Here is a 19,087-nt window from a genome sequence, read left to right as displayed (position 1 = left end):
CCTTCTTTATCTTTTTCCCATTTTTATCCTTTTTCGAACAACACACTTTGCACTGTCTTGTAGGATCACGTTTCACAGTAGTAAGAGGAATATGGGAAATAAAATGTAGTTCAGTAAGACGGGCAGGGTTATCTCTTGTAGGTGGTATGCCAACATTCTTTTGTCCAAAAGCTGCATCATCATATTTAAGTAAAAGCTCTTCTACAACTTGGATTCGAAATTCTAAAAATGTATCCCAACTACATTTTTATAGAGTAAATATGAGTTCCAAAGTACCTTGTCTAGTAAATGTAAAAATATCCTTTTATAATATTTTTTTCTGACGTTTTCGGATTGTTGGATGAAAGGATATTTCCTGATCACAGCGATCTACCACCCATAGTTAGACTGTAGTCAGAAACAATCTTCGGCTTGAGTATATCTTCATTTTTTTTTATTTTTGAGGCTGACCATGGAAGTATCATGAATACTGCTCATCAAACACACATCCTTCATCTTCGGTTGAAGAATCTAAATCATCTATATAACATTTCAAAGAACTGGACGCCATTTTACAACAAAAAGATCCCGTGCACTTTGAACCAAAGAACTTATAACCTCTAACCTTTGAAATCTTCAATAAAGTGCTGGCATCTATTGAACTGAGCGCACATTAACTTTTCACGAGATACAGTCGGGTTTGACAGAGAGATGAAGCCGAAATAAGCGTATCCCGATATATATTTGGGTATAACAATACGATGCACTCAAAAAACAAAAAACAAAAAACAAAAAAAAAAAAAAAAAAAAAAAAAATTACCCCGAGTAATTCTCGGGCGTGACATTTTCGAACACCAGTGCTGTGCCCGAGATTTTCTCGGGCATGACAGTTAAAAGTTTAAGCATATTGAGCCCATTTGCACATTGTTCATGTTTTCAATGGTTTTGGGGAAGTACATTAGTAGTTTAGTTTAAATAAATGCTTTACTTATAAATAAAAACACACTTGTTTTCAAACTCTTACATCCAAATGAAACGAGTCGTCAGCGTAGTTTGAGCCATCCATTAACTGAACGATTGTGTTTTGAATGATATTTTTAAAACATAGCTACCAATATATATGAAAGTGAATTTTATTTCTATGTGTCAGTTTACATTTTAACTTAGGGAATTCGAAGTAATAATGCATTATAATTTGATTAAAGCATTTTTTTCGCAGTTTATTTCAAAGGCGAAATAATGCCAGCCTCTCATTTGTTGTTTTTTAAATTTATACACTTACATAATAATAATAATAATAATAATAATAACCTCAAATGCATAAGTGATTCAAGATTTAAAATAAGGAATTTATAATAGCTACTGCGATATCCGTTAATAACAAAAAGAAAATTCTAATAAAATCCTGCAGAAAACTTCTGCAAATGATTTTCCGCTATCGCTTTATCTAATAATAGCTCATCCATGCAGCGGACTAAGAAAAAGCGACAAACACTTCAAAGAAATTTGCCTTTCCCGTAAGAATATCGAAGCGGAAACTACAGCCAGCATATAAAAAGCTTGTCCGAAAAAGTCTCAGCCATCTTGCTCGGTAGCTCTCGACCTCTGTATCGTCCAGTTACCCTCTGAAGCCGACGATGTCCGTCAAAGAAAAGCAGCAGCGCGTTTGCAGCCTGTTCGAGCACCTGACCACTGTAAGCCGAACTGCAGTGCCTGTCGACCAGAGGGATGCTAGACTAAAGGGGATTGGAAAATTGGCCCAGGGAGAGCTTTTCTCATGTTTCCACGAGAAACACCTGACGGAGGCAACAAAACTATACGAAATCCTTCATTGTAAGTACTTCAGTTATATGTCTATAACTACTTTGTGCATGAATTAACGATTTGTTCATATATTTGGTTTCCTGTATTTTACTTTATTCGTTCTCCGATAGAAGGGAGAATGAGAATGTCTACTTCGCAGATAGCAAATGAAACATGCAACAAGACTTTACAAAAGTCTTTCTCACACAAATTCTTAGTTAATCAAGAATTCTGCAGCTTAAAGGGATCAATTTCCGTGAATAAATATATAGAACAGTTTATACCTTATTTCAAGGTACCAGTTATTTCATTTAAAAAAAAAAAAAAAAAAAAAAAAAAACTACAGATTTGTTATTTACGGCAAGTTTTATTAGAATATACTTTTACGATGATGAAAGAAATTTAAAATAAATAAAATAAAATACCATTACGATCCCTGAAAGTCTGTTAAATTTATACCAGTAGCAGTTGCACTGATGGAAGTAGCAAAATCGCATACTTATTTCTATGGATTACCATGTAAACTGGTTATTGCTTATTCTATAAAATGAGAAACTTTTTAAACTAGTACTACTTTTACAATATTTTGGGTCTCAGTCTTGAAAGTCGATGCAGGGAAAGATCATTTTGTTTAATATACGCCTTTCTACACTGAATATCAGAATGCGGAATCAATTAAATCTATACCATATAGCTAAGAATCTGTCGCGAGTTTAAAAAATAAAATAAAAAATAAATACACATTTTAAGCTTCCTTTCTCTATTGCGCATTAATTTACTCCAGCATTTACAGCAGTGACTACTCACCAGTAAATGTTTAGGGCATCATATTTAAAAAGGAGAAAGAAATTAACGCAAAATTACTTCAAGAAGGATCTCAGTTGATTATTTATATTTATTTGATATTTGATATGCAAAATCTTTCAGTTATCGTAGCTGACTACAATTTTATTTTCAATAGGAGGAAAATACATTAGTTAATGTAACAAAGTATGGGAGGAAAATAAGTTAGTTAACCCAACAGCACCCGTATACTTCAGTTTAGTTATATATGTGCACCGTATGATTTCAGTTATGTTAATTGATATCAATTACAATATAAGTGATACTGAATGCTTCATAATAATACTTGTCTACTTGTCAAAGTGATTATAAAATCTTACCAAGTCCGGCAATTTACCTTTATGATTAGTTAATGTAATTATATTGATAATAAAAAGTATATAAAGTTAGAAGGCTAATCTCAAAAATCACAAAGCGTCTTTAAAATTCTTTTCAGATAAAGCGATTTTTATTGTTGCATTTCCTCATTATGACAGGTTTATTTAAAAGCTCATTTAAGAACTGACTGAAAGATGCTTTTGAAGCAATGAGAGTTATTTAAGATTCTTCTTTAATGTATTGTTCTAGAAATTAGAAAATACTGTAGAATGTCGCATATGTATGCAAGAGTCATGTTTCTGAAGACTTGGTAAACAGCTAATAACAGAACCTGAATCTGCATTGTCTACGAATTAGAACAATTACTTTTAAGTTTCGGAGAAATCCGAACTTCAAATCCTGCAGGAAAAATATATGAATAGACATTAAGTTGATGTAAATGATTTTAAATCTTTTATAATTTAACAGGTTACAGAAGTTATCATAACAAGGAATCATAAGTATGATGAAATGATAAGATAGTCATAAAGTAATAAGATGTGGTGTGGTGTATTTAATTATGGCAAAGCACACTAGGGCTATCTGCCTAAGGGGAGGGATGCCTTCGTGGAGGACTTTCTAAGGGAAACTGGCTCGTATACACGTTACACATGGGGAAAACCACGAAAACACCCATGCAGCCAGTCCATTCGCGGGATTCGAACCTCGGATCGAACTACCAGTGTTCAGCGACTTTACCACTCGGCCGCTGGTGGGCCTCATAAAGTAATAAGAGACAAAAATTAATATCGCAAAGTAGTTTAGATTCTTTAGAAATATAATTAATTACTAGTATCTTGAGGTACATAATGGAACTAAACTGTCGTGTTTCAACCAGTTTAACCGCATCATGTAACTATAATACAAATAAACAATATTATGTATAAACTTAAACATACTAGATTACTTTTTGCTGCATAGCGAAGCGAAGCAAATGCAGAATTTATTGAAGTAATTTAACAATGAAAGATAAAAGATATATACCATAAATTATTCTTCTCATTTTTAATTTTTAATCTTCATTAGTATAAAATTTCTATTTTTAACAGCGAATTTTTAAATGTTCTAAGAATTTAATTCTGAATAATGCACAAAATATTGGCAAAATAAATAGAATGTAATTATAATCTATAAAAAGCTACTATATTATATACTGTCTAAACAAATTACGACAAATTCTAATTTGTTGAAAGGGAAATAAAAAATAATAGAAAGATAATAACATTAATTAATAGGATTATAGTTTATTCAGAGAACGCTTTCAGACAGACTTCGAGCTTTTCTTATAAAAATGCATATTATATTGTTTACCAATATTACTTTCCTTTATCATCTTCTTTAAAACACTGGAAAGAAATAAAAAGGTTAAAAACCTAATAATAAAATTTCTATCAAAAGACTTCGCATGCTGTTTGCAAAATTAAGGTAAATTTTTAATATTTGAAACTATTTTACTAGACCTCTAGGTAATTAAACACGTTTATTGTAATATTCAATGAAGCAATACTCATTACTATATTCTGAAACTTTAACAGCAAACTATGTTCTAAATGTGCATGAATTTACCTGCCATGACTGATGAAATCGACCTTAGTTAAAACTTTTCAGGAGTTTACAAGATATTATAACCAGAAATATACCCTTGACAGCTTATCCTGTCATTAAATAGTTTATATTCGCAATTCTGCTATTATGAATGTAATGTTTGCAAATCTTTTGGGAAAATAATCATTTCTTTCGTGCCTTTAGCTAAAAGGTTGTTTTAATGTTTAGGTTGAATATGCATATTTTGTTCAAAGGATATTATTGCGATCTCTGACTGTCTGAGTTTGTTATTTTAGCTGCTAAGGACTTCGATGATTTCATGAACTTGGCGAAACAAGCTCGATCCTTTGCAAATGAAGGCCTTTTCGTCTATGCTGCCTCTGTTGCTATTCTTCATCGCGATGACTGCAAAGGAGTCACTATGCCACCCATTCAAGAAATCTTCCCAGATAGGTTTGTTCCATCCGAAACCATCAGTCTGGCTCAAAAAGAAGTTGCAAACCATCCTGACAAGGTAAGACTTTCCACTGCCCAAAATATAAAATGTGCTATCCAAAACTTCATTATTGTCGGCCTATTTTACATATCAGTACAGCTAATGATAACAGGCTTTCATTAGCTTTTATCCTCCACTGATATGCAGAGAAATTATCTTCAAAACTACCCAGTACGTTTTATTGGTTTCTGGATCGTTTCTGCAGGAACGAATTTCTTAGTTATAATTAATATAAAGGTTATTTTTGCTGATACAAAAAAGTCAGTATTTGTTTTTAATATTTAAGAACGTTTAGCTTGGGCTCTTCTACTTACCAGTACTCAATCACAATAATTATGTAGCTCTGTTTTAATTTGGCAGACCAGATTAAAACTTAACTTGCGTAGATTTAATTATGGCATTATTCATTCGGGTTATTTGTTGCTTTTACGAAAAAACGCTTTTATGACCATCGAGCAATTTAATATCTAGAAGATTATATTTTTATTCATTTTCTATTCGCTTAATCGATTCGTTATAGAAATGTTGAGAAAAAATGACGGGTTTGTTCACTGGTAGAATTTTCAACTATTTTATTTATTTATAGAATTTATTTTATTACGATAAATATTATTTATGATGAACTGGTGAAGCATTCACAAGAAAAGATTAAATTATTACAAAGAAAATTAATAATTTTGTATTAATGCTCTTCATTTATCAATCTTAAGTGACTATTTCTTTAAATGAGTCAATTTAAGCATTCCCACAGCTATCACTTATGTTGTTTTAACTTCATAGACTCTATTACACAATGTACGCAAAATGTAGGTTATTATTTCCACAGCTATTACTTATGGTGTTTTGACTTATTTACTTATGGTGTTTCATAGACTCTATTACACAATATACGCAAAATGTAGGTTATTGTTCTCGATTATCAGAACTAATAAAAGCGGTCATGGGAAATATAATATTTAAAAAATAGTAACGGATGGAAATAAATTTGCTTTTTGCATACTTATTTTAAATCATGGCTATAACTTCTTTTCTTTCAAAGTATATTATCAGCCAGATGGGCGCACATATATTCTTCTGATAAATGATGTTAGCAAAACCTGCTCGTTAAATATTTCCTTCAATACAGTAAAAGCTCTTTAATTCTTAACGTATTATTACTTTTATTTATTAGAAATAGGGAAGCTTACTTAGATGCAATCGAAAGAGCTTTTAAGATTTGAATAAAAAATTATGTAAGCAAATTTACGTTCAATATAATGATAAAAATGTAAAAATACTGTAAAATATTAAACCCATCTTAATGTTTATAAACTGTGGAATTTAAAAAGATGAATTAAAACTGAATAAAGAGATTTTGAAAATATCTCTTTAGTACTCCCATGACGTAATTTCCAATATACAATTTCTTATGCGAATTACTTCGTTGGTTTCACTACGGCACAGAAGCAGTGCTGCATTTCCTTTATATGCAAAAGTTTCCTATTCATTTAATTTACTTATCTCTTCTAAACTTAATAACTAGTTTTTATATGAAAACGCAAATTTATGCAAATAAATAAGTAGTTTGAAATCAATTCAGAAACGATGCCGATATGGTTTGCTTTTCAATTATCATAAGCCACATGGTTTCCCTAGATGTAAGGTAAGATGAATATAGTGCGTAAACGGCTATTTAAGAAAAAATTTTAAACTAATAATTTCATCATTTTTAAAAAACTATAATTTACTTGAAATTTGCAGTAATTTTATTTAATCTACGTAACTGAGTTCGAAACACAGAACTGAGTATGTATAATTGAATGTGAAGTTTTAGTTTGCTTATAATGATGACTTTGCATTCAGTTGAAACGTGCTGCTAAATTTTTTAAACGGCTGGTGGTTAGGTTAGACATTAGATTCACCTTTTACAAGTTTAAGCACAAATACATGATATCTAGTGATATTTTAGTATTAAATTATTTTTTAGTAAAGATTTTTTACGATAAATTCAGCTGACGAGATTTGATAAAAACATACACGCCAGTACATTCATGGAAATAATGAAAGTAACTTCACGTGGGGAAAAATGATGCATGCTTAAAGAGAGAAAAAGACATAAAGGAAAAAATATTGTTCCTTAGGAAGGAGGATTCTTATTTATTATCAAAATAGGTTTTACTTTATTGTCTCGCAGTAGTTCACTGTTGTGAATTTTCATATGAAAGGGCACTGCCCCTTAGATAAAAGTATCTGTTTCTAAGGTGTATAATTAAACAAATTAAACAATATGTAATTAATTTAGGATGTCGAAGTTGAGATTGAATCAACCGGCAACATTCTGGATCCAGAGTATAAGATGAGCTATTTCCGAGAAGATATTGAGACTAATGCCCATCATTGGCACTGGCATATAGTCTATCCAGCAACATGGAGACCAGAGGTCATGGGCAGACTTAAGGACAGGAAAGGAGAACTTTTCTACTATATGCATCAACAGATGTGCGCCAGGTAAATGTAGAAAAAATAACATTGTACCTTATATGAAAAATAGTAGCTAGAGAATTCATTTTTGTGAAAAAGATCTTTATTTAATTAATACTTAAAATAATATATTTTTAGTTCTTTTAAAGTACTCACTTACTTTGAAGCGTATTTTTAGGTCCACAAGGAGTTAGAATTCTAAAGAAATATATAGAACAGCATTGTGTCTTTTTTAAAGGCCCTGTTTTCTTTCTTCTGTGCTGTCATTATATTTTCCAAAAAACATTCAGAATTAAAAAGAACCCAAATGGCAAATACTACTACTAATAATAATAACAATAATAATAAAGTTTGCAGTTAAGTGCAAATGGCATCGAGCTGCTGCTTAGAAGTACTTCAATTCAATACGAGAGAAACAGTTTTTGAAAAATAAATAAATAAATAAATAAAAATATGTATATCGTGTTTACATGGGAGTTGGGAAAAACAGTAGTGTTTGAATATAGAATGCCTGAATGTGGTTTTGTAAATAGCATTACGGGATTATATTAATATGGCTACGTTTAAATTTGTAATTTCTCTTTTATTGCATACTGCGATGCGATGGCTGTTATAATTCTCTTAGGCATTCTTCTTTTAACTGAGATTAATCCGATTTGCTCTATATGTATTATTTTTTATTTTGTTCTAATGGTCAATGAATCTTCGTAATAGCTATCAAAGTGAGAAAAAGATAAAAACTTGTATATTAATAAAATAAACATGTTGAAAAACTATCAATGCTTATATGGTCTGGCAAAACATATATATTCCTTATCAAACTCAGAAATGGATTAATCAATTATTAATTAAGCAAAATATAAACATTAAAGAAAAGCATTACAGCATTAAAGAAGCGGGCATCACAGAAAGGTGCTTAAGGAAGGAAAGAGGGCCTAGACAGGAATTTTTATTTGCCAGTTTTACTATGGAATGTATAATGCAGTTGAACCAAGACCAAGAGCAAAACGTTATGGGGAAAAACAGGCGTTATGCACTTTAAATGTTTTTAAATGCTTAGGGACTATAAAAGCTTTGCTTTGATGTGTCCCTGATTGAATCTACCTATTCTAATTGCAACACTTAAAAAAAATTACCTTTTCTAGACTCAAAACATAATTTCATAATTTTAGATGCTGAAAGGATAGAAGGAATTTCCAAATTCCTGTTTCTTAGTTTATAATGATTATTTATCAAACCGTTCCATCAACCAACTAATTAGCATTTTCAAATTAACATAAATATTGATTGCGATATGTCAGAACTCTAAAATTAAGCCGGGATACTTCTTATACCCTAAAAATTGGAAGGAGATTATTGAGATAGGTCACTATAAAATTAATTACTGTAAGAGTACTGATGAGCGTTTTTTGAAGATTAGGGCCCCATTTACAACTCCAAGCTCATTTCTTGATAGTAATAGACGTTACTTGCTAATTTACACAGTTTTGGGTATGAGCTAAGAGCAATAGAGAGCAAAAACTGCAAAAACTTTCTATGTTTTTCCATTTAATTGTATTTTAATTTGCTATTTTCAACAGTCTTAAATGGATATGTATTGAAATCACAGATAAGTTTAAAATATTGATTTTCAGGATTCATGTAAACACATGGGACAATAACTGCAGCAAATGAAACACATCTTCATGTAATGAAATACTGTTAAACCTTATTTAAATTACTTTACACTAATCTTGGTTTGAGTTTTCACGTAACTTTTAAGAGGTGAGATACTGCAATGCAGGGCTCAGAGAATCCTAAATTTTAAAAGTTTTCCTCAGAGAGCCGTCATTTTAGCACAACATATTTTATTATGGATTGGCTGTATAAAACATGCATTGAATTTTATGTGTACTTTAAGAACAAACCAAATACTTTGGTAGAAAAACCGAGTAAGGCAATATATGAGACGCTTTTCAATAAGGAGAATGACTATAGAAAAAAAAACTTGACTTTAATTTTAATATTCTTGAGAAGCTAAATGACTCATCATTAGCTAAATGATTGTATCTACTGAGTTATTATGAGAGCAAGCATGTAAGAATAATAAGATTTTGAATATATTTATTTAATATAATTTCACTTTTTTTATTTTAGATATGATTGCGAACGACTTTCTAATGGCATGAGGAGAATGATACCTTTCCATAACTTCGAAGAAGAATTGGAGGGTTATTCCGCTCATTTAACGTCTCTAGTCAGTGGACTGCAATATGCTTCAAGACCAGAAGGATTCCATCTGCATGACCTGAAAGATGTTGATGTCCAGGATATGATCCGTTGGAGGGAAAGGATAATTGAGGCTATCCACTTGGGATACGTTGAAGACGAAAACCACCAACGAGTTGAATTGACAGAACAGAATGGTATTGATATCTTAGGTGCTATCGTTGAATCCAGCTATGAATCTAAGAATAAGTTGTTTTACGGAAGTCTTCATAACTGGGGACATGTCATGATGGCAAGAATTACTGATCCTGATGGCAGATTCAATGTAAATAAATTCGCATTTTTAGTTGCAATTTGAAAATGATATTTATATAAAAGTAAACAGAAGTTCACTAATCTCCTACAACTATACTCAACTTTTATTTCATTAAAATATCTGGAAATGGACTGTGAAATCTTACACTAAATCATTCTATTTTCAGGAAAACCCAGGTGTCATGAGCGACACTTCCACTGCTCTTCGTGATCCAATTTTCTACAGGTACCACAGGTTTATTGATAACATCTTCCAGGAGTACAAGTCCACTTTAAAACCATACACACCAGATGAAGTAAGTACACTCAAAGAAAACAGAAATTTATAATAATTCTATGTATTAAACTATTACTTTTATTTTCATAAGAATTTAAAACTGAATTTTCTTAAAAATTTAAAATTTGTTTCCCATAAAATAAAATATTCCAAAAGTAAAATATTCCAAAAATATGCATGTAAATAGCACTATTATTTATTTTAAAATTGTAAGTACTGTAACGAACATCAGTCGCTAAGCACACAAGTAAAGGATATTAATTTACGTAATAATATGGTTAAATTGGTAATACAGTGATGCCAGCAGGAGTTGCTATAGGTACTTTTTAGTTTTTCCTTGGAATTAGGTCATAACGAATAAAAATGTACTTGTCAAAGAACTGAAATAAGGTTAATAAGAAAACTTTTTCTTTTTATAGTTGTGATCAAAATCACTTTGAGCTTAGAATGTAAAGATTTTTTAAGCAATGAAAGCTAACAAGATTATAAAGATTTATACAGCCTTTTCTAATAAAATTTGCATTAAGTGAATATCTGTTTCTCTGAATAAATTAGTCTCCATTCGGAAAAATGTATAAATGGAAAACAAGTTGCAATTTTTGAATAACAAAGGCGATAAATTTCGTTTTAAGAAATATAATTCTTTTGTACAAAATTTTAAGCATTTTTTTCCCAAGTTCCTGCGAATGTGAGGTAATTAAATTAAAATCATATAAGAAACCAATAACGAAACATTATTTTCTACGAGATCCAAAGATTATTAGAAAAGTTCCCTGATTGTATGTTTATTTATTCTTTTATCTATTTATGTATTTTCTCTTTCTGAATTTTCTATAACATTTTCGCAGCTCAAATTCGACGGTGTTCAAGTTGTAAATGTAACAGTAAATGCTAAAGTTCCTAACCTTGTAACAACATTTATGAAGACGGATGTTTTGGAATTAACACATGGTATTGACTTTGGAACCAAACATTCAGTCAAAGTAAGGAATTCTAAACTTTTTTCAAACTCACTTTTTTAATGGTTTTTATCATTTCTAAAAGAAAAAGCTCACTGTCTATCTCTTTAGTAAATTCAACATATTAACCTAGGTACGTTACCAACATCTGGACCATGAACCATTTACTTACAACATCAGCGTTGACAATAAGACTGGAGGACCCAAAGAAGCAACAGTCAGGATATTTCTTGGCCCCAAATACGATGAGTTAGGTAACCGCTTGGACCCAGAACACCAGAGAACATTGTGCATTGAATTAGACAAATTCCACACTGAATGTAAGTTTTTTTTTAAACTTAAACATTTATAAGAAAAATATAAATTGCAAATGAAGAAAATTAAAATGTACAAAATATAAAAGAAAACAGTTCTCCGTAAAATCATAGGTGTTATTTTCCAGGAAAAATGTTAAGTCGAATGACTTATCACATAATTTTTATTAATTATTAATATATTACCAATATAATTATTAACGGCAGTATAATTACTGCTTTAACAAATGGCATTTTTGAAATTTAAGATTTTTCGAATTAATTGATCCGCCAACCCAAGTTCACAGCGTTATATTATTAGTACTAAAAAAAAAAAAAAAAAAAAAAAAAAAAAAAAAAAAAAAAAACCCTATCTCTTAAACAGGATTAATTTCAATAAAAGTTTCCTCAAAAGCTGTAAAGATTAAAAAAAACTGTCCACATTTCTTCTTGAGATTTGAGTTATAAATAACGAGAAATAAGCTTCACGTTTCCTACTTGCCAAGGTACAGAATATTAATGGCGAAATAAGAGTGTAAAGTTAATTGTATTTAATGATAATACTCGTAAATATGATAAGCAATTTTTATCAATACTCGTAAATATGATAAGCAGTTTTTATCAATACTTGTAAATATGATAAGCAATTGTATAATTTATACTTTTATTGGCCATGTTAAAAAGACCACTTGCTTTGTTAAAAAAAAGAAGAAGAAACTGAGATAAAATAAAGAGAAGACCTCGAAAGCCCAGCATTTTTCTCAAAGCTCTGCCTAAGAAAATGTCCTTATATGCGATCATTAAACAAATCCTAGAGCAAGTTCTGAAAATTCTTAAAGTAACTGAATTGACTGGTAAAAGTGTGTTACCTAAGCTAGCGAGGGACTGTCTGATAGCTCTAAAGTGGCACCCGACTAAAAATGAGGTGAATCACGATTCTTCACGAACTGACTTTTGCCCACTAGGTTTCTCTTCCCCCTCCCCAGTCGCTCTTTAAGTGGGGGTGAGCATAAAAAAGTTTTGTCTTCCCTCTGCGTACTCTGCTGGTGTAAGTGATAGCACATTTGACTGGCAATGGAAAGATCCGGAGTCCGAATCTCGGCAAGAGCATAGATGATATTTTGTGTTTCCTGCTCCAAACAAATTCCTAAAACTTCTGTAAGGTCATTAATTAAATAAGTACCACATGAAAGTTTTTCATACTTACTTTCATACTAAGTTTCATATATATTAATCGTTAAACCAGTGCTATGTAAATATCTATCTAGTAGAGTCTAGTTAGACTTTTTGGGGCGAGAAACGAGAGAAAGCGAGCTATGCTCTCTCTGGGATTCGAACTCCGGACTTTTCTTTTGTTCATTGGACATGCTTCCAACTACGACACGAAGGCACGCGGTAAGGAAGGAGAAAATTGCTTACAGTCTTTTATTATTTTCAGGAGATTATTTGCTTCAGAAACACAATGCAGGAACAAATCCTATTTTCGATTGTTGTAATTTTAATAAAAAGAACAAAATTTTACTTATCGATGCAATTTTGGTAAACGTAAATGCTTGCCTGAAAATATGCGCTATTATATTGCCAACTTAAAAAAAAATTAATCTATGTGTGATAATGTATTTTCTGTAAAAAATATTTCCAAAAGCATGAGAATATTCTCGTAGATTTAATATAATGATTACGAATGTACAATACTGCCAGTAGTTAATCCAAAACTTTTCAAGGAGATTTAAGATTTTATTAAGGTAAGGACTAATTAATTATTAAGGTAAGGATTAATTAATTAATACCTTAATTATTAAGGTAAGGATTGGTTTGCAAAATAAATATCTTTTGTTTGTTTATTTGAATAAAACGTTTGGTCGCTTATCTGACTTAAGAGGACGGGTACCTTCATTTATGACTTTCAGTAAACATCTTTAATCAAGTGCGTTATGTACATCTCGAGAATTTTTGCGAAGTTTTGCAATTTTCCTTTTAAATTAGGATACTTACATCATTTTGGAAAAGTACGCAATTCTTTAACATGTGATCTCTCAAAGTTTTGATTTTTTCAAGCAAAATAAAAAGCATATTTCTACATCTACACTATATATTTAGGCTCAACTCTATAACTACAATCTAAAGCAGGGCTTAATTTCAAAAATTAGAAGTACCGGAGCCCTATAGAAGACTTTCAGGGAAGAGGAACAAGAATAAATAAAGAATAAGATGACAAATAAAATCGTTAACAATTAAAAAAATTAAATAAGTCATTATTAATGTAATTAAATAATGGTTAACGTAATTAAAATTTAATAAAACGCAAAGAGATAAATTAGAATTTAATAAGCAATTTTATTAGTAAAAATAAAGTTTTCAAGATCAAATTTCTACTGAAATTATTCAGTTACATAAAAGAAGTTCTTATTTAGGGTTCCGGTGCGCTCCGGCTAAAGTTATAAATTATCCCCAAAACTAAGAAGTACCGGAGCCAGGCTCCTGTGGGCTCCGGCGCAATTTAAGCCCTGATCTAAAGTACGTATTTTAAGCATAATTTTACAGCGAGACTTCTGAACATATATTTAAACCCAATTCTGCGCATTCATACTCCTAACTATGCATTGTAATTATGGCTATAAGCATAATTCTACATCTAGCGCTTCTAAATTCTAAAGGTTTGAAAATGAACTGCGTTATGTTTGCATTTATTTTTCAAAATGCTTTTCGTATGTGGAATTAGAGTTGGAGAAGTAGGTTCCTAAGATAGTATTTCTTGTGAGTAATTTTAAATAAAAATGTATTTTTTTAGGTATTGACGAATTTGCTTTTCTCTAGCTACTTAAAAATTTCCGATTAATAAAGAAGCGGCTGAAGCTGTAAAGATGAAAAATGACTAAAAATGTTTATTTGAATGCCAAGCAAGTAAAGAATTTTTTGCTTTTTCCACTGCGTGATTTTTGGGTGTAATTGGTAACAAGACCGACTGGCAATCGGAAAATATGGGTTTTGAATCTCGGGGAAGGCATAGCTGATGTTTCCAGTTTTTTGAATACTTAAAAAATCTAACAGCGCTACAAATATTTATGTGAGAGATAACATACATATATATTTGCCTGTTTTGTAATTGATTGCTTCATAATATTTTTATGATTTCAACTCCAAAATTAATTAACTGCATATTGTTAAATTCTAGTGACTCCTGGCAAGAATGTAATCACCAGAGATCATCGTCTATCCAGCGTGACAGTATCTGAGACTCATACTTTCGAGAAGTTACTCAAGGGTGAAGGCGTCAGTGAAAACACAACAGAGTTCTGTAGCTGTGGATGGCCTGAACACATGCTTATCCCACGTGGTAGCCACAAGGGATCTGAGTTTGACCTTTTCGTTATATTAACTGACTACGCTCAAGATGCAGTAAGCAACTATATTCATTCTTAATAGAGCTGAAATTTAACAAAATTGCACTGAGGTTTCCTGTTAAGATTTAAAATTTATTTAAAGTGGCCTAAAGGAGAGCAAAGTGGCCTAAAACAAAGCACTATCGTAGTTAAAAACTCTTTTCTTCCTTTATCGAGCAGAAGTTTTTGACAAAGCACTGCTTAATAACTAAACTAAAACGTTTATTACAAGATTACTGAAACCATAACTAGAACTCCATTAACTTATGTAACGGAGAGCTGATAAATAATTTGAATACGGACTTAACCTCCCCCCTCAATTTTATAACTTTCCGATAAAAAATCTTTCTTGTGCTATTTAAAGAGAATTTCTAACGGAACTTGCTTTTGATAATAAATAAGAAATTTGTAAAAGAATAACCATTTTCCATCATCGGAAAGCTTTTAATTCTTTGAAACAACATCATCATTTTTAGAGAGTATTTTAAGAATAAATGCTTATTGATCTTAATTTCCAAGTTACTTCAATGCAATTTATCTAAACTAATTAAAAAAACTTCTTTTTTTTAATATTATTTGCGTTATATTAAGATAGGCTATTTACGATCTATTTAAATTAGATTGGTTCATTCATATGTTTTTCATGTATTTCCTTTTGTTTTATTTGCAAAAATATACAAGTAGTTTGCAGTCAGCTACTGTAAGTTTTAGATTATAGGCTTTTTAAAAAAATAATTGCAGACAAAACGTTAAAATTTTGCTGTTTTCTATGGACAATGCACATACATTGCATAAAGGTTTATAACATAAATAATGGGTACATAACTTTCCAGAAATCAAACAATTTCCGATTCATAAAATATCATTAGTAGCAGTATTTTAATAAACTTAAGATGTAGAAATTAATTTCAACACTTTTTTTTTAAATTACGAACGAAATACTTAAATACAGGTTTCTATTTTAATATGAGACCATAGACAGAAACAAGCAGCATGTAATCATTCTAAATAAACAAGTTTTGCAAATAAGTAATAGAGACTGAACTGACTTTTGAGTTTATAGCCTGATAAAATGTCTATGAAAATTCATATCTACTGCTTTTAGTTAATAACTATGCGCGATTTTCTATTCTACATAAATTACGTTCCTTTATATTCCATTACACTTTCTTAAACTGTGGGTCACGACCCTCAGGACATTTACGTTCCTTTATATTCCATTACACTTTCTTAAACTGTGGGTCACGACCCTCGCGGGACCTGCAGCAAGGGGTCGCTAAAAATTTAGCAATTTTGATATTTCTTTAACTTATTATAATAATTTTACATTTACCAAGTATTTTTCGACAATGTATCTGAAAATTGATAAAGATAAGACAATACAGACAAAGAAAAAAGGAAAACGTTTCGACGCATTCTTTTTATAATAGAAACGTTCATTTTACTTGCTTTGCACGTGACGCTGTCATTTCGTCTGTTAATTATTTAAAATTTTCACATTGTTCTGTGTCTTAAAATTAGAAATTAAAGTCAATGACCAAAAACTGCAATAGTATATTACAGTACAAGTGAAGAAATTGACAGTTTCACACACGCGTGTGTCGGATTTGCGCAATTTTAATGGGGGTCGCACAAAATTTTCGTAAATATTACGGAGCCCTGTGGGTCGCGAAAAACTCTCAGTGATAAAAAGAGGTCGTGACTGAAAAATGTTTAAGGAACCCTGCTTTATAGGAATACTGTGTACGTAATTTACAGGCATTCCATTCAAAACTTTTAAGATTTCTAAAAAATACGCCGTTCTTTAAACTGCTCCAAAATGCAGAATGTATTTAATAAATTGAAGAGATCATTTGATTTAGCCACTTGTAAATTATATGTTGAATATATTTACAATCATGAGCAAATATTTTGACAGTATAACGACAAAATATTATCATTAATGCTTTTCTTTCTGAAAAACCAGTTTAAATCAAAATACTTAAACAATGAAACTGAAAATACAGTTGTATAAGACCTTAGTATGACCTATAGTGTTGTATGGAATTGAGTGCTGGACAATGAATAAAGCAGATGAAGAGAGAAATGAGATTTGAACAAAAGATTTTCAGATGAATTTCTGCAGTAGTAAGTGAAAATGGAATGTGGAAAATAAAATATAATTTTGATCTTCAGCAAAAATTTAGAGAACTAAATATAATAAAAGTTATTAAAAATCTCTCAACTAAATGGCTAAGCCATATATTCAATATATTCAGATATGGAGATGAGAACCCAGTGAAGAAACTGACATTACAAAAGCCCATGGAGGATGCAAAAGCCAGAGGAAAAGAGGATAAGACACGCACGAGGTGTATAGACAATGTGGAAAAGGGGTTAAAGAACATAGATGTCAATAGGTGGAGGAATGTGGCGTTGATTAGGTCAAGATAGTAGAGGCTGATCGAGACAGCCTTGACCGGAAACCGGCTGTAGAACGTAATATGTAGTACAAAATTATAACTTCAAACTACGCAAGAGAGCTAAATAATATTAGGAATGTGTTTTATTGCTATTACTTGCTCCTTCTTAATTATTATTATTAAAATTCCTGTAAAATTGCCTGCTTTCAAACTGATTACAATTGAGGAAATACTTATCTAAGGGTATAAAAGAGCCTTTAAAATCAAACTGATATAAAACTATCAAATAACTAGATTTTCCAGCATAAAATAAACATTGTTTCTTGGAAGCAAAGAAATAAGTTCTTTGGATGATCAACTTTAAGGAAAAATGGGAAGTTAGCTGAAATTAAATATACAAAAATGTTTGCAGAATTAAATATCCAAGTTATTAATAAAGTTATTAATAAACAGAAATAAAATAAAAGTTTACTTTTGAAGAGTATATTACTTTGAAATTAAAAATGTCTTAAAAAATAAAAATCTCAAATTTAAAGATTAGCCAAAAACATTTAATTGATTTAATTGTTTCTTCTAGATTGAAGGACAAAGTGACGGTGTTTGTGTTGATGCCATCAGTTACTGTGGTGCAAAGGACCAATTGTATCCAGACAAGAAACCCATGGGATTCCCATTCGACAGAGTCATCACAGCCAGTACACTCGCTGAATTCCTGGTGGATAACATGAGCTGCACTGACGTCAAGATCAAACATCAAGTTTAATTTAAACAACGAAAACAGTTTCATACCCCGGGAAATCTTTAATAACCTACAGCGAAAAGACTTTGCAAATTAAGGATGTAAACATAGATAAATTTATACTTTGTAAAATTTCATGAAAATTTACATAATAGTTTGAAAACAAAATTCAGTTTGTAAAACACTGATGGAATAAAATATCAATCAGACGTACTTTTGCTTTTATTTTCTGGAAATGTCATTACTTATAATGTCTATTTAAATTCATAGAAATGCATTTTATTTAAACATATGTACCTTGGCACATACATTAGTAAAATGGTATTACGTAATTTAAGTTCAGTTGCCTTTTTTATCGCATATATCCTGTAAAACATTTACATTACATCAAATATCAGATGAGTGTGGCATCATATACGACACAACTGTAAAATTGGGAAGATAAAGTAACTAGAAAGTTTTAGCCATGAAAATAAGTATTTCCTTTTTTAGTATACATATTGCAGTGAATAGTTCCTTTTACATTGATAAACTTCAAGAATTCAAGTTTATTGTACATGGCTGTAATAAAATACAGAATAGTTAATCTGATAAATTATAACAATACAAAATAACTAAAACTCAGGAATGAATTAAAAAGGCCTTAGAAAATTATATTTAACTTAATTAATTTCGGGAAATGCATTTTACATTAGAGGGAACACTGTTTCAGTCATGATTGAAACCTACTAGCTTTATTAATATATGTTCCTACAAATAAGTACGGATACAGATATTTTCAACAAACGTGGAAATTTATCAAGGTTCGCCAGAAAAGAATAAACCATAACTATAATTTTTGAATTTTTCTTTGAACTTTTTTTAATTCTCCTACTTATACAGAAATTACATTTCGAAGATATTCCCCTTTAACAAGCAGTCAAACAACGAGTTTAAGTAACTAATCAAAATTTGCTAAACTTTAGGAAGACTACATATTTTATATTTTTAAAAATAGGCGTTGCTTAATTGTGATCACGTTTACCAAC

General features: G+C 30.6%; 1 protein-coding gene across 1 annotated transcript; it reads left to right on the top strand.

Moving 5' to 3' along the window:
- Positions 1-1,557: 1,557 nt before the first annotated feature.
- On the top strand, positions 1,558-18,272 carry LOC146992997 (hemocyanin E chain-like). The gene is made up of 9 exons (XM_085809424.1): positions 1,558-1,812; positions 4,824-5,041; positions 7,305-7,510; positions 9,620-10,016; positions 10,174-10,302; positions 11,132-11,266; positions 11,376-11,562; positions 14,711-14,934; positions 17,898-18,272. Exons 1-9 carry the CDS (start codon positions 1,617-1,619, stop codon positions 18,081-18,083), a joined length of 1,878 nt encoding a protein of 625 aa, XP_085665550.1. The 5' UTR covers positions 1,558-1,616; the 3' UTR covers positions 18,084-18,272.
- The last annotated feature ends 815 nt before the right edge of the window (positions 18,273-19,087 follow it).

This window comes from Stegodyphus dumicola, chromosome X2, assembly GCF_044657685.1.
Source record: "Stegodyphus dumicola isolate Sdum_Otavi_A_Nest chromosome X2, ASM4465768v1".
Taxonomy (NCBI): Eukaryota; Metazoa; Arthropoda; class Arachnida; order Araneae; family Eresidae; genus Stegodyphus; species Stegodyphus dumicola.
This window is presented reverse-complemented; position numbering and strand designations above follow the sequence as displayed.

Bases quoted from the DNA above. Each gene is read 5' to 3' on its own strand.
- LOC146992997 (XM_085809424.1), top strand. From the start codon at position 1,617: ATGTCCGTCAAAGAAAAGCAGCAGCGCGTTTGCAGCCTGTTCGAGCAC. The intron at 1,813-4,823 runs GTAAGTACTTCA...TTGTTATTTTAG, and splicing joins ACTATACGAAATCCTTCATT to CTGCTAAGGACTTCGATGAT. The intron at 10,017-10,173 runs GTAAATAAATTC...TTCTATTTTCAG, and splicing joins ATCCTGATGGCAGATTCAAT to GAAAACCCAGGTGTCATGAG.